Genomic DNA, 21,636 nt, shown 5'->3' on the forward strand with positions numbered 1-21,636 from the left:
TTGTTGGATTGGCGCTGGAGCTCCCCTGGAACGGAAGGCGCGGCCGGCTCCACCCATGTTCCTATTCCGAGGCCCACCAGTCAAACTCAACCAACCTCTATAACCTCACCCATCGGATGCGCTCAAAGGCCACGTTCAGCACCGCATCTTCGCCCTCATCTACCACGCCCCGCGGGCACTCAATGGCCCAGATTCCGACTGCGACTGCGACTGCGACCCCAAACCGCCACTGAACGATGCCTTCGCGAAGCCCCAAACCAAATGCCAAGCCGCAAGGCCAGGCCCCGTCCGAGTACAACGCCATCGCCGAGCAATGGGCCAAGGCCAAGCGCGCCCAAGACACGCAAAAGGCCGCCGTCGCGAAGCAGGGCCTGCCTCCCGCATTAGAGAATATCGCCGTGCTGGAGGAACACCGCGAGGCGCTCGATAAGAAGCGTCATACCGTCTTTGAGAAGCGCTGGCGATGGACTCTCGCCTTTTGGGGCTGGCTGCTCGTCGTCCACGCCATCGGCATCTGGCTCTTCACCAGCGGCTTTCTCCTCACTCGCCTGGTGCTTGAGGAGAAATCCAACTGCTCGCACCCCCCGATCGAGAACACCAAGGGCCTCTTGAACGTGAAGGGTGGCTGCTGGCACCCCAAGTCGTTCGATCGAGCTGTCGTGGTGCTGGTCGACGCGCTCCGCTACGACTTTACTGTCCCCGAGGACCCGGAGCAGGCGCAAAACTTCCACAACGCCTTCCCATTCCTTTACGAGACGGCTGTCAAGTCGCCCCAGAACGCGTTCCTGCGACCCTTCATCGCGGACCCCCCGACGACGACTCTCCAACGGCTCAAGGGCCTGACGACCGGTACACTGCCAACCTTTATCGATGCGGGCAGCAACTTTGCGGGCACAGCCATTGACGAGGACAATCTATTGATGCAGCTGAAGGATGCTGGAAAGAAAATTGCCCATCTGGGCGACGATACGTGGTGGTCTCTGTTCCCTGGATATTTTGAGACCGGTATCAGCAAGGCCTATGACAGCTTCAACGTCTGGGATCTGCACACAGTAGACAATGGTGTTATTGACAACATTTTCCCTCTGATGAAACCGGAGCGAAAGGGGGAGTGGGACGTACTTATTGGCCACTGTCTTGGTGTTGACCACGCTGGGCACCGATATGGACCGGACCATCCTGCAATGACATCCAAGCTTCAGCAGATGGACGAGTTTATTCGAAAGCTGGTTGCGACCATCGATGACAAGACCCTCCTAGTCGTCATGGGTGACCATGGCATGGATGCCAAGGGTGACCACGGTGGTGAGAGTGATGATGAGGTGGAGGCTGCCTTGTGGATGTACTCGAAGAAGCCGTTCTTCGGCCGAACCTCCCCCGAGTTCGCGACTCCTCCCGCAAACGCCAAGATTCGGCCAGTGAACCAAATTGATCTTGTTCCCACACTGGCGCTGCTCCTGGGTATCCCTATCCCTTTCAACAACCTGGGAGGCCCTATCGAGGAGGCATTTGCCGGGGCCAAGGGCAATGACTGGCGCAACCTCGCGGCGGTCTCGCGAGTTGCCGCTGCTGGAATTGAGCGATACCAGGCTTCTTATGCCAAGGCTCGTGGAATTGCCCAAAACACCGCGGAAGGCTCGCCGGCCGCTTTGTGGTCAGTGGCCACGTCCTTGACCAAGGGCGACCGTGCTATTTATTCCGCATTCAATGAGTTCCAGGCGGAGACGCTGGGTGTTTGCAAGAGTCTCTGGGCCCGCTTTGACGTTCCCCGTATGGTTATGGGTATCGTAGTCTTCGGCCTTGGAGTCGTTGTTCTGCTGATGTACTCGTCCCGCGACGAAGATGATGAGTTTGTCGTCACCAACGACGCCGAGCTCGATCACGCGGAGAGGAAGCTGGAGCTCATGGGATTCCGGGGCGACATTGCGTCTCAACCGGATGAGATTTTGCACAGAGATCTGCTCAAGGGCATGTGGGACCCAAAGCTGCTGTTCACTCTGGCAGTTCTCATTGGCGTTGCCGTGTATCGCCAGCAGCCAATGGACGGACTGGCCGCGCTCGTCGTCGTCTTGTTGTTGGTCGGAGTGGGATCATCCCTTCATGAGGCAGGAAAGGGTCTCCTCAACGTCTTCCCGACATCTCTCTGGGGTTGGTTGGCCGTCATATTTACTGTCAGCCAGTCGATCGGCTTCGCCTCTAACTCGTTCACCATCTGGGAAGACTCTATCCTGCTATTCTTCATCACCACATTTGGCGTTGCGAGTGCCATTACCTCTCTCCGCATCGAGTCCAAGGTGAGCCGCACTATGGCTGTGTACCACTCCATCTCGTTTGTGGTCCTTGGACGTTTGGCCTCGTACTCAAAGCTCTGCCGCGAGGAGCAGATGCCCTACTGCATTTCTACGTACTACTCATCAGCTGCGTCGTCGACATCAGCTACGTGGCAACTCATCATTCCGTTTGTGGTCTTCATTGTGCTCCCATCTATCATCAAGTCTTTCCTCGCCCCGACAAGGTCGTATGAGGGCCTTGCGCCTACGTGGATCGGCTACGTTTTCCGTGGTGGCCTGTTCTTGTCAGCGGCGTACTGGGTTATTGATGCGGCTGATAACGGCGACTGGTTCGCAGGAACACTTCCCGAGGGGACATTCAAGACTATTGGTGTCTATGTGGCTCAAATCGTCCTCGCCCTGGCATTTGTAGCTGGATCAACTGCCTTCATTTGGGCGCCTCCGTGTGTGTCCATCTTGTCCTCGGCTTCGAGTTCGGGTCGACCTACCGTGACCATTCTGGGATACGCCAACGCCATTGGCGCACGATATCTCTTACTGCCTCTCAACATTCTCATGGGCTGTCTCCTCCTTTCCAAGCCAATGGGCGCTGGGTCCCTTGCCATCATGATGTGGCAGATTCTCGCACTCGCCGAGATTCTGGACCTCAACGACCTCAAGACGGACCCCATTGGCCCCGTCATGCTTGCCGTCTTGGGTAACTTTTACTACTTCAAGACGGGTCACCAGGCGACGCTGGCTAGCATCCAGTGGGATAGCGCTTTTATCCCTCTCTTTACCATCCGCTACCCGTGGACACCAATTGTCGTTGCGCTTAATACCTTTCCAGGTCAGATTGTCGCAGCCGCCTCGGTGCCTCTGCTTGCCGTTTGGAAGGTCGGCCCCAAGCAGAGGGGCGTCCTGGAGACTGTCGCGCGTGGCCTAGGCGTCTTCATCGCCTACTTCGCCGTCGAGGCCCTGGCCACCATGAGCTGGACGGGGTGGCTGCGTCGCCACCTCATGCTGTACCGCGTGTTCTGCCCGCGCTTCATGCTCGCGGGTGTCTTGCTCATAGTCCTCGATCTCGTCGCCATCCTCGTCACGCTCACAGGCGTGCGTAGCAACACTTTGGCTATTGGCGAGGTTTTCGGGTTTGCCTAGGCGTTGGACTGGATGCAGTCAAGAAAAGCTAAATGTACGAAATGTACGATATATACGGATGGGTTCAGTGTAAAGCTACTCGTGTCAACAAAGAATAGATGTATTGTGTTATGCTTGGTTGTCTGAAAACAGTGTTGGGAAGTGAAGAATAAGGGACGTCCTGCTCCCGGTGCATTGCCAGGTGTATCAAGGAGGATCTAGATGTAGGAATCTTGCTAGCCTGTCGGCCTTTTTCTATCTTGTAGATTGAAAGTTTAAAATCATATATTCATTTCCATGATACTATACCGTATTATTCTCCATTGGAATCACCTCAGCGGTCCCCTTGACAGCCAACCCACCGTCAAGTCCCTCAACCCAGACATCCCAACGGCCTGTGGTGTCGCCGTTGCCAGAGACTTGGCGAAGAGATACAGTCATGCGCTCGTTGACATAGAGCGGCGCATGGTTGCGGTAGGTGAAGCGACGCACGTAAACGCCTTCACCGAGATGATCTGCCAGGACCCGCAGCATGAGGGCGAGGGTCAAGGGCCCATGGACGAGCAAAGCTCGGTGGCCGTCGACGTCGCGGGCGTAGAGTGGATCGAAGTGAATTGCGTGGGCATTAAAGGAGAGTGCAGAGAAGTGGAAAAGGTGAGTTGTCGAGGGCGTGAGGGAGACGGAGTGAGAGGGAGGGTGAGGGTCTGGGGTAAGTGTTAGTATATGAGCATCTCGAGATGATGTGAAAGGGAGGGGGCATTCATTTGATTTGGCGTGATGGGCCAGCGGAGCGTGAAGTCTCCTGCTCCCGCATAAATACGAGCGTTCGCCGCTCCTCGATCTCCCACTCGAGCCTTGACTCGACATCCTCATGTCCAAGTCCATATCTCCTCCACACATCCACAAACACCTTTTCATCACCATCCTTCCCTCTGAGCCCGACATCCTCGACCTTCTCTCGACACACGACGGCCCGTCCATCCAGCCGCATCTCGGCCGCCCTCGTCCCGAAGGTCACCTCCCCGCCGGCCCAGACGCGCCGCGTAAACGGCGCACCGGGCGAGTGGCCGGGATCGGCGCCGTCGGGCACGAGCGCCGAGGGCGGGAGCTGGATGGGGAAGTAGACGAGATGGTGGCCCTGCGGAAGGATGCGAGGTGGAGAGGCGACGGTTGGCGAAGATGGGTACGCGGAGTGCAGAAGATCCGTGAGGGTTGTGGTGAGGAGGTGAGAGGACATTGGAGTGAGGTAGTCGGGGATGGTTTTGGGCGGCCGGGCCTTGATGGCGTCCATGGCGGCGAGGATTGATGATGCCGAGGTTGGTGATGTTGATGCTGGCGATGCAGAGGCGGTATATACTCGACGTCCCAGGTGGCCGCACTGGCGACCCAGCCCCGGGGCGACTCTCGAAAACACTCTCATATTTCCGCTCTAAACCAATCGAGTCGTCGCCTCAGTTCCAAGAGCTTGGTATCCAGACGTCAAACGTGATCCAACAAACAATTCTTCCCTCCCTGTAACGAGTGCAGATACAACACTGACGACAACCCCGCAAGAGCTGGGACGAACGAGGAAACAAAAACGTCGCTGAGGTACAGTGCTTGAACAGAAATGGAATCGCTTGCCGCCCTCCGTCCTGAATGAGCACTTGTGTGGTGATGTTGAGTGAGAGTTGAGTTGCGCTTGTGTTGGTTGGTTGGTTGAACATGGGTGAGCATTAGCTCTGCTGGAATTTTCCCAATTCAAGGGGCCTACTTAAAGAGCCGCGTCTTATCATGGGACGTCAGGAGCACAACCATGCAGCTTACAGAACACAACATGAAAACATCAACAGCAGAAATAAGGGCATTCATAAATCATCAAGATGCGCAGAGAAATTCATCATCAACCGCCTTTTCAATTCATCATTACTCAATGGCTAAGCAGGCCCACGCCCATGCGGCGAGGATCTATATCAACTCTGCCATTTTCTTTTTGCGTCTACCATGATCAATATGGTACTCTCCCAATTACGTCAAGACCATCCCTGGCCTCCTAATCGACCAAGGGGGCGCAATCTGGGACTCATATAAGATATAGATCTATCCTCCATTGCTGCCAATCGTACAATGTCCCCCGAATGCTGGGCACTCGGATCGCATCTTCTGCCCTTAAAACTTCCCAGAGAGAAGTGGTGGCTGCGGCTAGCACAGCCTCGGGCTTTCGGATTATCGTCTCACCTTGACGTCTCTGTTCAAGAGAGGTACTCCTTGGGGGACTTGACGTTGTTCTTAGCGGCCCAGGCCTGTAGGTCAGCTCGGGTGTTGTCGAGCGCCTCAGACAGAGCGAACTGGGTGGGGACACCCTCAATTCGGTGGGTCGAGTTGATGTTCTTGACGAGGGTAATCTGGAAGCAGGTGGCGCTGCCCTGGCGGGAGACAATGGTGGAGTAAGCCAGGAAGTATTCCCAGATCTGCATCAAATGTTAGCAAGGTTGTCCGAATACGGTCACGAAGCCCAGATATCGGTCGGGCTCCAAGCTGATGTTGCAGGAATACTTACGCGGAACCATCGCTTGCCGTACTTGGCCTCAACCTTATCACGGTTGGCCATCCAGTTGCGGTACCACCTCCAGAGAGTAGCAGAGTAGTGAACACCAATGGTATCAATGTGCTTAATCTCAAAGCCAGCGCCCTCGAGCTTGTCGACAACCCAGCCAAGGGGAGTGGAGGCATCGGCACCAGGGAAGATGTACTTGTTCATGAACAGACCCCAGATGAAGTCCTCGTACTGCCAAGACTTACGCAGACCAGCGTACTGAAGGAAGAAGACACCGTCGTCATCGAGCATGTTGTGAACCTGAGTGAGGAAGGACGAGAAGTGACGGATACCAACGTGTTCGGACATCTCGAGACTGGTAATCTTCTTGTAACCACCCTCGGGGACGGGGATATCGCGGTAATCCATGCACAGAATCTTGCTCTGCTCCTCGGGAATGCCGACCTTGCGCATAGCAGCGTTACCCCAAGCGGTCTGGTTACGGCCAAGGGTAATACCAGTGGCACGAGCACCATAGTTCTCGCTGGCGAAGCGGGCGAGGGTACCCCAACCGCAGCCAATATCGAGGAGAGACTCGCCCTTCTGGAGGTCAATCTTCTCACAAACGATGGCAAGTTTGTTGTCCTGGAGCTCCTCGAGGGTCTCCTCCTTGGTGATGTCCGAGATAATACCAGAGGTGTAGATCATGCGAGGGCCGAGGAACCAGCCGTAGAAGTCATCACCGCGGTCGTAGTGGTCACGAACCTGCTCCTCATCTGTGTTTCGTTAGTTAATGACCGTTGAGGGGGGAATACAAGCAGGGAGCCCGTATTAGTGATTGGACATACCCTGGGAGCGGGTGTGCATGATAACCTCGGGGATCATGCCAAAGAGGAAGAACTTGATGAGGCTGATAGTGAAGCGGAAGCTAGCCCAGTCATGGCGAAACTCCATAACATCGAGGCAATCGCCCTTGAAGTCAACCTCGCCGTCAAAGTACATCTCGTGGAAAGTCTCCATGGGAATCTTGCTGTTGCCACGGTACTTGAGGCGGTCAGAGTCCTTCTTGAACTCGAGGTAGTGCTCGACGCCGCGACCGGGGAAGCGGGCCTTCTCATTCTTGCGGGGGCTAACGGAGGAGATGATCAACCAGAAGGCGCCGAGGAGGGGAAGGTCGACAATGAGGGCGAAGAAGATGGTGGTCTTGATGCCACCACCGAGCTTCCAGCTCATGTACCAGGGGATCAGAGTGAGGACAGCGATCAGGGCATAGTTGTTGAAGGTGTCGGAGCCGGGGCCGTCTGCTGGGAGGGGGGCATTGTAGATGGCGGGAGACTGGATAGAGTGTCAGGTTAGCATTGCAGTTTCAGCGATTGTTGGCGACGAGGGAGGTGTGAGGCGACATCAATATCAATTGGCCATTGGAGGCGGCCGATTTGATGCTGGAAGAGGCCAGATAGGAGTCTCCACGGGCCGCATCAAGTGTCACGTACCTTGGTCGTGGGGACACCGTAGTTCTCCTGCTTCTCGAAGTTGGGCTGGACAAACTTGGGAGTCTCGACGAACTCGAAGTCCGCGTCGGTGACGGTAGCGGGTTCGGGCTTTGCCATGTTGAAGATTAGGGCCCAATTGCACCAATGGCTAGAGAGGTGAAGGAGGGAAGAAAGACGAAGTCAACTGTTGTGGCCCTTCGATGGTTTTTTTCCGCTGGGACGGGACAGTTTTCGTGGCGGGGGGGGGGGGGAGGTGAACCAGACGCACTGGCAGAAGCAGGGAGCTTTGGCCTAGTTGCAGGGAACGAGGGGCGCAAGGGCGGTGAAAAAATAGCGGGGAGGGCCTGTATTTGGGGCAGTCTCATTGGCCGGGGTGGCTGGTTAATGGTTGGAGATGAAAGCTGTGGCTGGCAGAGAGAACTCCCCGGAACAGCCCCCTGTAGTGCCGCAGCTTTGGGTGCGTCGGTGGGCTTTCGGTAGTGGGAGATAGGCTTCTCCTCCAACAGGGGGGACCAATTATAGAGGCCAATTATAGGGGCCAATTATAGGGGCTCGACGGGCGGTTGTTCCCAGGCCGTTTCAGCACTTTAACCAGTACCAAGTGGCGGAGCTAGAGCTGCTTGCCATTGCCCCAACCTCCACCACGTTTCCAATCAGACAATTGACTGTGTGATGGTTGCACCGTTCCGTGTATCGCATCGACCGTCGCATGTTAATATTTGCAGTGGCTTCACCGATACTCCCAATAGCATTCTCAGCAAGGACTGCCAGACATCCCAAGCCCCCTAATTAACCTCATATCTCTCTCCCGGCGTCGCGGGTCCCTTCAACCCTCCCACAAAGGTGAGCCACAATGTCACTGGCCGATCCCATCCGTGGCCATCTCAACCCCAACCTTGAAGTAGTCCAGCGGCCCACCAGCCTCGGTTTGTATCCCCTCTTGTCTCCCTCCTTTGTCTCCTCCCCCCCCCCTTTTTTCTTTTTCCACATGATGGGATGAGAATCCGGGAATTCGGACGAGATTCAGCCGCCCATCGCGCCGCCTCTCCAACCGCACTCTGTTCCAGGCTGCCAAATCCGACCCCAGCCTCGTCGAGTTCCGCAAGCAAGCAGCCAGAGAGCAAGCTTTCGTTGTCGGTACTGCCAGTGGAGACAACCCATTCTTGTCTTACAGTCTTCGTACAACCGCCTGCCTGCTTGGGATGCTGAAATGCTAGCTAGCCTCGTTTCCCCCTGTCTCCGCAAATCTCTCTCAGGATACGTGGTCTCTTCCAACGTCCAGGCCTGCGCTGTCGGGGTCGTGGGAAGCTAAGAAACGGCCTCGAACTGGCTATTCCCGATTGCACAAACGTTGCGTGTCCATTGACGCCAAGCGAACTGCTTAGCCGCCCACAATGGCCCACGCACGATGGGCGAACCCCTTCCAAGAAACGATCCGGCAATTCGGTGCGAAATGAATGAATGAAGGTCTCAATTAACACAAACCCTTGACTGTCACTCATCAGCACCGAGTCCCGCATCTCCGACGAGGAATTCTCGGGCTTGATCGACCCACTGCCCCCTTGTGTCCCAGTCTCCGGGGACCACACATCCTATGCATAACCTTCATTACGCTGCGTCGATCAGGTGCCGCGTCTCGTTGGCCACGAAGCCCCGTGTGTGTTGAAAGCAGACAAGTCCCCGAGAACCGGTAGGCGCTGTGAGCGCAGCAGTTTCGGGTGTACTGCGCACAATACGGTGATCAAACAGCCGCTTTCCCTTGAAACAAACAGTCTAAAACTCGCCTAGAAGCTGGACAAATGCAGACACACCTCAACTCCTTGTGCCTGCATCGGGTGGTTCCCTTGTAGGGTCATGACGAGCATCGCATGACAAATTTGCAGCCCATGGTTTGTCTTAGCCCAAAGTTGCCCTCCTGCCCAATATCCTTCCTTTATCGAGAACAAGCTTTCGAACTCGTGGGACAAAATTACCATCCACATGGCCAAATCTACACATCTACCCGCTCCGTTGACACAGCCCCCCAGACTCTCCACCAGCGAGTGAGATGACCTGCTACAGGGGGTAAATGTGCCAAGCTCAATGCCAGCTTACCTAAATATAGTGGTCTGATTCGCACGGCCGTCCACTGCCATTCTCACACCTCAAGTACAGATCGAAATTCAAGTGTTAGCTACAGGATCGATGAGGAAATATGAGTGATAATGCAAACACTGGTACATTCATTTAATTCTCTGTAAACTCGTGTGCTCGATAATTTGTTTATGAATGCAAAGTACTAATATCTTACCTCAGGGCCTGAGACATACCCACACTAAGCCTGGTGGTGGACATTGGCTTGGGGTACATGCGTTTAAGGTGGTGCACCCATGCAAAGCTTGTGTACTCTCGCGTGCGAAAAGCACTAGCGCACGTGTGAATAGGTACTCCAAGGTAGGTAGGTACCGACGCCTTGTCTAAAAATGCCAAGGATCATCAGCGGACTGAATTAAACCAAACGACTTGGTACTGTAGATGGCCTCCCAAACTTCGCCTGAACCTAGAACTTGACGTTTGGATTGAAGGTCGTGAAGTAGGCATGGGCCGCAAGACTAGGCCGCATTTGTATCGCTTGGCAGTTTGGCTGATTCTGACAGTGTCAGGAGCGTTTGATCTCCGCAACACATCCAAAAACCGGCCTGGGCCAGACGAGCTGTGTATATCACCCATGTTCATGGTTTCGACATGTCCTGGCGCACTGCGTCACCCATATAAAGTCCTTCGGAATGCCCTCTTCCGACAATCCATCTCCTTTCTCGGCGTCGGCCATCTAATCTAGTCTTTTTTTTTTCATTTTTCGCTTCGTTGGTCTCGTGGTAACACCCGATCTATTTTTGAATATTGCTTGCCGGTCAAGCCTTTCCGACAGACGCTCTTTCAATCCTGCTCTTCCAGACCCTTTCTGGTCTAGTTCCAGTACCATGTATTTGTCAAAGGCTATTCTGTTCGTGTCCCTGGCGGCATCGGCGATCGCATCGCCTATCCGAGAGCGAGCCGACCTTCTGCAGGTTCAGGCCTACGCTCAGTTTCAAATCTCGGATGGCGTGGCTGGGAATGCTCTCGAAGAGGTTGCCGCAAAGTTTCCTGTACGTCCCTTGTACCTAGTGGACTGGCATTCGTCCTATCTCGATCGTGGGCTTACATCTATTTAGGTCAAAGAGTTCCGGGCAAACCTAGCTGGCGTCAGTGCAAATGACCTCGCCATCCTCAAGGCGGCCCGGGAGACCGCAGAGGCCGCAGAGACGGATGCAGGTGGCTTTAACGATGCCATCGATCAAGTTGGAGAAGACTCTGACGACGGAATTGCTCTGCAGACTGGGTGAGTTTGTCCGAGTTGGAACATCGAAACTGCGAAGACAAGATCGGGTGTTTCTCTACAGCGGCTGACACCAAGGATAGCAAGATTAAGAATAAGGTGCTGAAGTTGGAACTTCAGGTCCTCGCTCTCCAGATTGAGCTTGCACAAGGAGACGGCGATCAGGCGAAGATCGATGAGGAGCAGACAAAGCTGGATAAGAATGTGGCCACCGATCAAGCGGGCGCAGGCGACCAGAGCCAGAGCATCAACTTTGCGGGCAGCTCGCAACCCCAATGATGATTCTCTGCCTGCCGGGGGAAGTCCAAGACCCGGCTGCTCGGGCCTGATGCTGGTGATGCCGGGAGCTAAAGCCAACCGAGCTAAGATCCCAGGTTTCTGGGATGCCGGCGTCCCAAGTCCAGAACGTGCCAGTGGGCCCAGTGGCATCAATAATGCAACGCTTTCCCTCAAACAGGCAACTTATGCCGCTGGGGAACCTGGACCCAACAGATGGGGGCGACTTGCTATTCGATGCCACATGGGCGCTCGTCTGCGAAATGGACTCATAATTTCAGTGCGGCTTGGCTTTAGCAGACAACTGCAGCCGCTTTTGACCAGCGCCAGCGCAAGCTCCGGAGAATTCCATACAGTAGTGCAAACATCAATCTTGAATTCACGCAATTATCCATTGGCGTTCCACACCATCAGCGTTTTGCCTTTACCATCGCATGGAAGAGGGGGTCTAAGAGGGGCTGCCCACCAACATGGTGGGTGCCGTAGGATCTTGGCTGAAAAATGCACTTTCCGCTGCGCTTCGTAGAAACCAAAGTAAACTTTGGTTTGGAAAAATCTCTTCGTCATCCCCCTGTCAACTTGGCAGGTATGCACCACCAACAGTGGTCCTTCAAATTTAGAGCTCTCTCGGAGAATTTTGTTCCTTTCCTTCCAATCCAAAACGGTTCTTTCCTTCCATTCTAAACAGGAGGGTGGGATGGCACGTGCATTGTGAAGGTTTCCCGTCTTGCCGATCTTCCGACTCGTCCAGCTTACCTTGAGCCTCATCCAAACATCAACATCACCACCAGGCCCTGGGCCTTGTTTCTTCGTCTTCGTTTCGGGCTCCCTCGCTCCCGCTTCTGCTACCCAGCTCACCGAGATTATATTGCTTATCTGTCATTCCTTTTCAATCCTGCTCTTCCGGCGCAATAATCAAGATGCTCCTCGCCATTCGCGCCGCTTTAGGAGGCACGGCGAGAACACCTCCCACAGTCGACAATAAGTCCTAGGAGCACCGGAGTTTTCCGCCATCAAAATCAACACGACTTGAGTCGATTCCTGAGGATTCAACCATCGATCATGTGGTAGGCGTTTCCCTCCTTGCCATTTTTCATGTGCTGATTCCCCGAAGCTAGCACATCCACCTTTTCAATGCCACATCCGCCTTGCCAACAATCATTTCTTCCACCTCGTTGGCGGATATGTACGCATCTTCATCTCTTGGGTTTAGTTCCTAATCTAACGAAGTTGTTGTAGGATGGTACTGTCGGCGATTTAGAAAGACAAGACCAGAGCGGACTTGCTGTGGTACGGTTCACCCGAGGACTACAAATCGCGAAGAACCAAATTGACAACTCGATATCTAGCAACCACCCCCATACACCGCCGCCAACCACTCTCGATCCGATTCTAGAACACACCGCCGTGGAAAACCTAGACTTGGTAACCATAGACGTGGTGGCGTCCCCTCCGAACTCATTCCGGTTCTCGCACTCGTTATGATCATTCCTGTCTTGATGATCTATCTCTGCAAGAAAAAGGCATAGAACATTACGGGTATCTCGGACACCAATAAGATCCCTTGGTGTTCTTCATCATGTGCCTCTGTTTTCGAAAATTGGATTCCACCCCAACGAGACCAGCGGCGCTCGAGGAAGTCCACGCCAACTGCTGCGATAGCCTCCGAGCAGAGTATTCATGGGCAACAATCAACCATCGTGTAAGAATCAACCATGACCCAACTTCCCATGCTATCTAACAACTCCTTACCCAAGGTCGTGTGGTGTATTTCAGTGCACGCCGCTGGGATTCCTCGCTTGCTTTGGGGCAGACAAATATCAATCCATTGACAAAGACACCATACCAACTTTTTTAGTCAATACACACATACGATTCCTCAAACTCGAAGTGGCTTTCATCTCTCTTCGTAGCTCTATCTTTCCCCTGAGTTTTGAGCGCTCGAACTTTCGGTATTGACGCACTACCACATCAGAACCAAGGTCTCTTCGAGCCAGTCCGAGGTGCAGACAATCACCTCGAACGAATGGTTTCTATCAAATTACCAACGGGTATTTGTTTCCACATTCGTAGGAACTCCGATGTTTCCGCTATCACGGTCAGCAACCCCCGCGTGCTACCGACGCCATGGTGGGTGTGGGCACAAGGTGCTGGATTTAGTGGTCAGACTGAAGGCCATTAATCATCGCCTGGAAGCACAAGACCCCGGGAACATTCCAGATAAACCAACGTGCAGGGCGAGTCATGCAGAATGGCCTGATCTAAGGTCCGGTTTGGGACATTTCGCTGAACATCGAAGTCTGATCAGACTTGGCCAGTGATGATGTTCCCCGCTTGCAGAGTCTCATGGCCCTGAGCCAATGTAACGGTCATCGCATCGAACCATGGAAAGCCGACATCCTGTCTGACCAGAAATGATGAAATCTGACTGGAATCGGCCATATCAGATTCTAGGCAACAAATAAAAATGATGTCCTGGTCAGCACTTACGCGATGACAGCCACAATGACGCGGAGGTCAGTACCGAAGGTCCCATCGGACACAGTTTGATTTTCTGCCCAGCCTCAGCCTCCTCGAGCCAAAACGAAACAGGTGCGCGTGTCTAGTCAGGTATGATTCGTTGCCGAACCAAGACGACATCCACTGACCCGCAGGGCGATGATCCCCTAAAACCTGCAGCGGCAGCGAGGAATACCGTCCGAGCATGTACATACGAGTCCCTACTGTGGTATCTTGGATGTGGATATTCAGTGACGATGCTGCAACCAACCTCGTCGCCACCCGCAGCGTGCTTGTGTCTCAACAGGGGGTTTCATGCATGGTACAAGACATGCAATTTCAAACATGGTGCAGCAGAGTGGCCCAAGACATGCAGCCGCGTTTCTAACATAGGCCCCGTCTGGACTCTGGGGCAAGTAATGAGTTGACCTTGTCGTTTCTTGGAGTCCAAAGATAGAAACTCCAGGCACAAGGAGGAAGTTTTGAGGAAGACTCCTGGTAGATTGATCTGGTCGCACAGGACGGGCGCACTAACTTATCAAATGGAGGTCGCGCGTTCACTCGGGCACACAGGCGAATTGGTGTTGATTTGGTAGAGTCGCAGCCGAAGATGGCGCTAAAGCAAGCAAGAAGAACCACGAAGGGCCTAGCTCGGATTGAGATGAGTTGTCGGTCTTGTTGGCTGAGGGCTGGGCGTTTGACAGGAACAGGAACCCCGGCGGCCATAATGACGGGAAAGCTGCACCGATTGCGCTCAGAGAGGACAGCTGCGAGAAACCCGAGGAATTGAAAGCGGATCGTCCGACTGGTGGTTTGCAGGACACCATGGGAGCTGTTCAAAAGAATCGTACGACACGGCAAGACCCTGAAAGTAAAGAAGGTTATTAGACTTGACGGAGCGAGTCCGACTTATGTTGTGGTCTCGGCTACGGATTCCTTGACACGGTGGCTTACTAGCAGGTTCTTCGATTGCAACCCTCGCTTCGCATCGTATGCGTCTGGCTCCGACGGGAAGCAGCCTCACAAGGGCCCCCAAGAAGCACGACGCAGGACAAGCACAACCTCGGCCAACCGAGCAGAGCTGTGGATGGGCCTTGAACCAAGCCGCTTGTTGCCGCCGGCAGCATTGTCAGTCGGTTGTCACACAGACTCCACCATCCATCCAAAAGGGTTCTGGTCGCCGTGACAGCCCTTGACGGCGAGTAAGAGGGGAGATGTTCGAAAGAGGCAGGGCTTGCTTGCTTTCTTGCTGACACTGCGCATCTGCACAACAGGGATATGGGGCTCGAAGGACAGAATCCCTCAAGCCGCGCCACCGGCGCGGTGCGTATGAACTCGTGTCGTGTGTAAGCCGCAGTACGGGAAGGGATGCCATGCGTTCAGCCGCAGGGAAAAGAAGGTGATCGATCTAAAACTAGTGGATCACTGTAGTTGGACTTACGCTATGATATTTGGAGATAACGCCGTTCCCGGCGACCGATGAAGGGGGGTTGAGCTCCCCAATAGTGCCGATGACCGAGACCACTGGAGCACACGGCAGGGTGACAGCATTTTAGCGACAGTAACAAGAGTGGACACGGTGGCCATGGTGGCCCATGGCGATGAAGTGAGGAGGGAGGAGGAGGAGGAGGAGGACAAAGGCGGATCCCACGATGATATTGGTGCGCCCCACGCCAAGGGACGGGCGCCGAGCCAGCTTGCACAACCAGCGGGTCATTCAGGAAATGACCTCCCTGCTGTTCCGTGCAGTGCCTCGACCAAGGTACGCAAAATGTGACGAGATGGGACCCAAAGGCAACAGAGACAGGAACCACTCCAGTTGGTTGAAATGGTGAAGGACCAAAAGATCAATGGTCGCCTCCCACCCCCCCCACACAGGGCACAAAATCACACAGGTCATCCAATCAAGGTGCGGGGGGAGGAGTCCAGCAGAGGAGCAGTCAGATATCAGTTTCTGGGTCCCATGTTGGGTTACGGTTTAGCAGCGGTTTGACGCAATTGACGTCCTGTGGGCTGGGCACTTGCGGGAAATCCAGGTAAGAGGGGAGAGAAAGCCCTTGTCCAGACCCCGTAGAGTTGCGGGGAAGTGTCAGTTTCTTGCTGCGTGTCTGGTCTGGTCGGATCTGCTGGGGCCCATGACCATGGCCACGAACATGGTCATCAGTGCGAGTGACCATGAGCAAGAGTCAGCGGGGTACACGGTGTCCCTGGACAGTTTGACAGTGCGATTTGAGCATAGGAAACCTGTGCCGTGCTCTCTATCACCCTGACGGCGATCTTGATGCTGGCCCTAATCCCCTGACGCAAGATGACTTCTCGTCTTGAATTTGTCATTAGCCGCGCTCGACCAGCAGCTGCTTCTTGGCGATCGTTTTTCGATGCCGCGGAAGTTGGAGACTAGAGATAAACCGGGGGACAGACTGCAGACTGCAGACTGGAGACTGCAGATTGACGACTGCAGACTAAATGTTGAAGACTCCTCACTAGTTGTAAAACCGGGGACTGGGGACTGGGGACTGGGAACCGGGGATTGGAAGCAAGGCCGCTAAGGCTAACCACCTTACCTACGTTCTACCGGTTGGGAGAGCATGATTACACATCGACCTCGCACCACCTCAGCATCATATCATGTTGTTGTTGGAACGGCGTCTCTTCTCCTCTTCCTGCGGGAGCCCCATTGTGGGTTCGTGAGAGAACTGCGAATTGTGGAGGCGCCGAGACGACGAATGCTACGCCAACACGCAGAGCAGGGTCCCTCCGTACCGTGGCATGGCATGGCATGGCATGGCATGGCTTGTCCTATCCATGTTGCCGCGTTCGCTCAGCCAAGAGGTGGGCCTTGGAACGTGGGATGTGGGTGTGCGATATCGATGATGGCGGTCATCATTGGGCGTTCTGGAGTCTGCGCCACCCGTCCCGTCGTCATGGCCTTCTATCACCGACGCTCCGTGACCCTACCGTTGGAATCGGGGGGACTTTGCCGCTTCCAGAAGCTACAGGGTGAGACATGACCTAGACACATCTGCTTGGAGACCCTGAGATGCCGATAGCTCTCTGGCCAACCGCATACCGTGCCCTGGCAGTGCCGAGAAGACGGTTGATTCCTCCAATACTCATTTGTCGAGGCTCAGCCCCGAGTCCGCCGCCGAGACCGACCCCAGCTGGCACAAAGAGGAAACAAACATGTCTCGAAAGGAGCCTCGCAAGCAGGCATGGCATTGGTTAGGGCGATCAGAGGGGCAGTAGGTCCGACAAAGCCGCACTGAGTTCCCGGGGTCACTGTAAGTCAACCCCGGGCTCCCAAGACATCCATATGTTCCCAGCTAAGGCCAAGGCAAAGGCTGGGTCCTCCTGCGGCCCATAAAAGCCGAAAGTCCCGCTAACGATGACAAGACTTGCGCGTGCGGTGCGGTACGGTCCGGTACGGTGCGGCGCCGGGCGGTACGGGCAGATGCAAGGCGTCGTTTGTCTTTGTTCGAGTCGTTCAGCCCTACCTACATAACCGCCGTCAGCCCCCCGCCGAACTGGTGACAACTGACAGCTTGGCCGCCTCCAGGTTCAAAAAGGGTCCCCTTGTACGCTCGTTCCCAGCCGGTTCCTTGAGCTTTCTCTCTCCTTTTTGTTGTTCCCCTTTCTAACATCATTTCTCCGTTCTTGTTATTTTCTGCTCTTGTCTAGTGGCCGCTGCCATTGGTTTCGCCCTCGGACTTGCCAAGTGCTCTCGCTTCACCAAGCCACATTTCATTTCATCTCATCTTACCTACCCTGCCTCGCCTGGCTTCACCACTCACGCCATTAACAACAATATCGTGGCCCGTTGATTGCCATCACGAGACGTCTCACCGGCCCTGATTTGGTTCCAACAAAACATCTCCATCCAAAGAACAAACCACAAAAACACCACGAGCAACTACACACAAACAATGGCATGCTCCAGGCGCCCCGTGCCATGCAACAATACCCACGCCTCCGCCAGGTCGAAAGCCACCCAGGACGCCCCTTACATGGTCAACTATGCCAACGGGCTCTGTCAACACAACGCTGTGCACAACTGCTTCAACCCAGCACAGCCCAACGATAGTCTCTGCAAGATGTGCGCCATAGGACAGTGCCCTTGAACCATAAGCACCCCTGGAGACTAAAAAGAGAGGGGGGGACATGGGCAAACAGATAGTGTGGGAAACAATGGTCCAATCTTGCTCCCGGATGCGTTCTCACGGTTCACAACCTCAGAGCGTGGCCGCCCCCCCGCCCCCCCGGATTACCGTTCCGACCCACCTACAGAAACGGCATTTAATGAATCACAAGCAAACGACCAATTACGAAGGAGAGTGACAAGGATCACTAGCTTTAGGAGCGGGAACTGGAACGATGGAGACTATTCCTGGGTGCTCGGAGACGAAATAACTACTATATAATAGGTCAAAAGCCAGCAAGTGGATGTGGGCAGGGGTGGGACTGTTTGGGCGCGTAAGAGTAGTATCTTTGCCCCCCAGAAGCACAAGACCTTTTCTTCTAAGCAGGGTTGTCGGTTCCTCACGGATAATCACGCGATACCAGAAACTGCAAACTAGGTGTTTGGGAATCGAGGTCCGGGCAGGGAACTGGGGGACGGGTGGAGCGGAACGAAACGGTTGCGGCGATGAACGGTTGAACAACAGACGGACGAGACAACGATACTTGTTGATGGTAATGCAAAGATTGAGAATACGTCAAAGCATGCGATGCCACTGCCGGAATCAAAATGTCGAATACTTCAAAAGGGGCCTGAATGAATGACGTCTTGTCTTGTATTGCGTCGATCCACTTACACTCCGACACGAAAGGACAGTAAACAAAAGAAGCAAAAAAACTGGAACTCAAAGTGGTGGTGGCTTATTACCCGCTTTCTACAGTACGGAGCGTCCCGCCATGTCTCGGAAGGTTGTGGAAACAAGACCGGAGACTAGTTAACACGACCATAACTTCCAATTGGCACGCTGGGCAGATCACTCACAGGTAGACGCCGTGGCCATGGAGCCCTGCTGGCGATCAAGTTCCATGGCGAGACGGACCAATTGCGGACGCGGGAGAGTGTGGCAGATGTTGCATAATTAGCCAAGGTTCGATGCGGCGTCCGGTGTGCTTCTTCGTCCAGTGTGCTTCACGACGAGGGGGGGGGGGGGGGGAGGCAACAAACTCAGAAACCCAGAGAGGGTTGCGTCAAAGCGTTTCTTCTGGTCCGTCGTCACCTCATCACCTCTCGCACAGTATTTCAGCCTCCTACTTTTGGTTCCGGATCACCGGTGCTCTGGGAGCGGCATGACGGCTGACGTGTGGTTGTCATCATCGTACTTGATAGGCCCAGCCCGTCGCGCGAACCGTCACGGGGATGGCAATATCGGATTCCATGGTGTAGGCGCAGGCGCAACGACGGGCGCAGGCACAGGCACATGCGAATTGAGAGGGAAAAAAAACCCTCACTTTCAACCTCAACCCCAGAAAAAAGCAAAAAATGGCAACCGGTTTGTTACCAAACGGCAAGGCATGGCCCGACGGGTAAGTAGCCATGGCGGCGGCACTGATGGTCCCGTGGGGAAGACCGCTTCGGGCCATGTGCAGCGGATGGAGGGCTGGCGTCGACGGTATGAGCTGAGTCCCGCGGCGTCACAGCGCCACTATTCGACAGAACCCAAAGTCTGTGTAACCCGGGCGTTTCGAACGTGACCCCGAGAACTTGTCGATCCTATGGCATTGCAGGTGGCGGACCGACCCCGGGCGGTAAAGGAACAAGGAAGGACAAGGTCGGAGCATTGGACAACAGCTTCTGCGCCATAGTCGGGTGAGTTGGGGAAAATGTGAAGAGCAATTATGGGCAAGGACATTGACGTAGCAGGTCGAGGCCGGAGACGCGACATCGAAAAAGAGACGGCTGGTCCAATGGCTTCTTTCATTGGTGATCAAGTGCGGTCAAGCTTTCGTACCATGGCCCGAGGTTACACGACAGTAGATGAGGAAGGGGGACGGTATCAAGACCCAAAGACATTCACCACGAGACACACTATATGCGACAAAGTTGTGTGAAACTTAAACGTTTACTACCCTAAGTATCTTCCGGAACAAGGCCAACAGTGCAGATACACGTTGCCTCAGAAAACTCCACGCTGGTATAGTGCGCCAGTTCCAATGACCTGCATGGGATCAAGTACGAACCGCAGTCGTCCGATGATAAAAGTCTTGTATTCGCCTCTCCCCCCCCCCCAAAAAAAAATTCTCGCCCATCAAAATAGTCCCCAAACGTCCGTCTCCAGAGAAGAAATATATTCACAAGTTGAAATGAAGAAGAGTTGCGAACCAGGTTATCGACCCAAATGTGTCAAGATTCCTAGTACAGGGCAACGAGGGCGGCCATGACGGCGGCACCGACGAAACCAGACTTGGCAACGAGGCCGCTGGCAGCACCGGTGACGGTGGAGGGGACGGAAGACGGAACAGAGCTGGTCACTCCCACGACAACGGTGGTGCCAGCAGGGGCCTCAGAAGAAGCGGGGACCAGGGTCGTGGGAACGACAACGGTGCTGTGGGTGATGGGAGCAGTAGGGCCGTGGGTGGTGGTGTTGCCAGCAGGGTAGTAGGTGCTCTTGGAGACAACGGGAGGGGTGTAGATGGGAGTGTACACGCTGGTGGTGCTGGTGGTGGTGTTGACAACGGGAGGAATGTAGATAGAGGTGGTGGAAGGGATCACCTCCGAAGTCGAGGTGGTAATGACAACCTCGGTGGAAGTGGTGGTGCGGTAAGGGCAGTCGACAACACTGTCGGGACAGGCAGTGAGGGTGATGACCCTGGTGGTGGTGGAGGTCATGGTGGTGGTGCCCTCATCAGCAGGGAGATCGTAAGTGGCAGCGGCCAGCGAGCTGGCGGCGACAACGGAAAAGATGGAGAAACGCATTTTGATGGTTGGTCGAACGACTGAAGTGCTGGTAGGCGGAAGAGAGCGGGTTGTTTAGCTCGAAGAGTCCGAAACGGTTCTTTGGTGTGGTAAAGAGAGTGAGGTGCTGAAAGCACGATGTTGTAATGAGTGCGAGAACGTGTGAAGGAGTCGTCAAGAGCTTGAGGAGGAGAAACGATGGAAGCAGGCGAGCGGATTCGAGGGGGACTTGTAGTTTTCCGACCGGCGGAAAATCTCTGTCAGCGAACGCTTCGTTGGCTGGCTAGACGTTGGCGAGATCCCTGGTGCGCTGTCACCTCACCCGCCCTGGCTCCTTGGGCAATGACCGGGTGGGAGTTAGTCCCGGCATCCAACAAGTGCTGGTACCTTGCATCCACTGTGGGAGCCGCGATTGGATCTGTCGGGGGAAGCCCTGCCCTGGATCTTGCAAGGCCTCGCCGGCTGCAACTCTGACTGGTGTGTTCCTGGATTAGACTCCGCTCCCGTGGCCCGGCTTTGCGTTGGTACCTGAGCCGCTCCCTGCAAGGACGCGTTGCCTTCTCCTTGGTCCGATAGCACAGCTTGCTGCCGCCCCTCGCCAATCATGGGCTGCCCCGACTGACCACCGCCACGTTTCGCTGGGGCCGACTAGGTCTTGCGACCGTGCCCAGTGCAAAGAGCCAATGTCTAGCTCTTCTCATCTTTTCTTGCGTGGTTTGTGGATTGGATGGCGGGATCCACCAAATGTCATCACGGTGAACCAGCGAGTGAAGAGCCTGCTCCTCTTCGCAGACCGCAAAAGGACCGGCACCGGCAATCCTATAGGACCACCCTGCATAAGGAAAAGGAAAATATGGAGCAAGAGCACAAAGGAAGAAAAATGACTCTTTGTGTGACTTCACACACGGTCCCCCGAGCTGCTGGCAGGGTCGCCTCTGGGGCCGAAGGATACACAACAATCTCCGTGACCCCATGGGCCATGGCCAGCCAGGGGCATGCTATCCCAGGTCCAAAGCACCCGATAAACAGTGCACCGACCGCGCCAACCATGGCTATGAAACGCGCGGCCGTGGTACTGTTCTGATAGCGCAATTATTCCACCACGTAGAGCCAAGAGGGGAACCGGAGCTGAGCAAGGTAGCAACGCCATGAGACGAGGTGTCGGGCGGCGGTCGAAAAGG

The 21,636-nt window shown here is 54.8% G+C and overlaps 5 protein-coding genes across 5 annotated transcripts; 2 read left to right on the forward strand and 3 right to left on the reverse strand.

Moving 5' to 3' along the window:
- Nucleotides 1-236: 236 nt before the first annotated feature.
- On the forward strand, nucleotides 237-3,431 carry BGZ61DRAFT_354857 (uncharacterized protein; the record flags this gene model as incomplete). Its single annotated transcript, XM_046240665.1, has 1 exon — nucleotides 237-3,431. The coding sequence occupies one exon, from the start codon at nucleotides 237-239 to the stop codon at nucleotides 3,429-3,431; it is 3,195 nt and encodes a 1,064-aa protein (XP_046103269.1).
- A 282-nt stretch (nucleotides 3,432-3,713) lies between these two features.
- BGZ61DRAFT_479118 (HotDog domain-containing protein) lies at nucleotides 3,714-4,701 on the reverse strand (the record flags this gene model as incomplete). The annotated part of the gene is made up of 2 exons (XM_046249073.1): nucleotides 3,714-4,114; nucleotides 4,332-4,701. 2 exons carry the CDS (start codon nucleotides 4,699-4,701, stop codon nucleotides 3,714-3,716), a joined length of 771 nt encoding a protein of 256 aa, XP_046103270.1.
- A 584-nt stretch (nucleotides 4,702-5,285) lies between these two features.
- Nucleotides 5,286-7,665, reverse strand: BGZ61DRAFT_506915 (S-adenosyl-L-methionine-dependent methyltransferase). Its single transcript, XM_046251885.1, has 4 exons — nucleotides 7,419-7,665; nucleotides 6,774-7,260; nucleotides 5,950-6,701; nucleotides 5,286-5,860 (listed from the first exon to the last, which is right to left on the reverse strand). Exons 1-4 carry the CDS (start codon nucleotides 7,533-7,535, stop codon nucleotides 5,642-5,644), a joined length of 1,575 nt encoding a protein of 524 aa, XP_046103271.1. The 5' UTR covers nucleotides 7,536-7,665; the 3' UTR covers nucleotides 5,286-5,641.
- Nucleotides 7,666-10,220: 2,555 nt separating this feature from the next.
- On the forward strand, nucleotides 10,221-11,433 carry BGZ61DRAFT_589307 (uncharacterized protein). Its single transcript, XM_046256571.1, has 3 exons — nucleotides 10,221-10,543; nucleotides 10,610-10,776; nucleotides 10,857-11,433. The coding sequence occupies exons 1-3, from the start codon at nucleotides 10,379-10,381 to the stop codon at nucleotides 11,050-11,052; spliced, it is 528 nt and encodes a 175-aa protein (XP_046103272.1). The 5' UTR covers nucleotides 10,221-10,378; the 3' UTR covers nucleotides 11,053-11,433.
- Nucleotides 11,434-19,442: 8,009 nt separating this feature from the next.
- BGZ61DRAFT_47885 (uncharacterized protein) lies at nucleotides 19,443-20,644 on the reverse strand. Its single transcript, XM_046249052.1, has 3 exons — nucleotides 20,102-20,644; nucleotides 19,895-20,024; nucleotides 19,443-19,776 (listed from the first exon to the last, which is right to left on the reverse strand). Exons 1-3 carry the CDS (start codon nucleotides 20,474-20,476, stop codon nucleotides 19,631-19,633), a joined length of 651 nt encoding a protein of 216 aa, XP_046103273.1. The 5' UTR covers nucleotides 20,477-20,644; the 3' UTR covers nucleotides 19,443-19,630.
- Nucleotides 20,645-21,636: the final 992 nt, after the last annotated feature.

Source organism: Ilyonectria robusta, assembly GCF_021365365.1.
Source record: "Ilyonectria robusta strain PMI_751 chromosome Unknown BGZ61scaffold_12, whole genome shotgun sequence".
Lineage (NCBI taxonomy): Eukaryota > Fungi > Ascomycota > Sordariomycetes > Hypocreales > Nectriaceae > Ilyonectria > Ilyonectria robusta.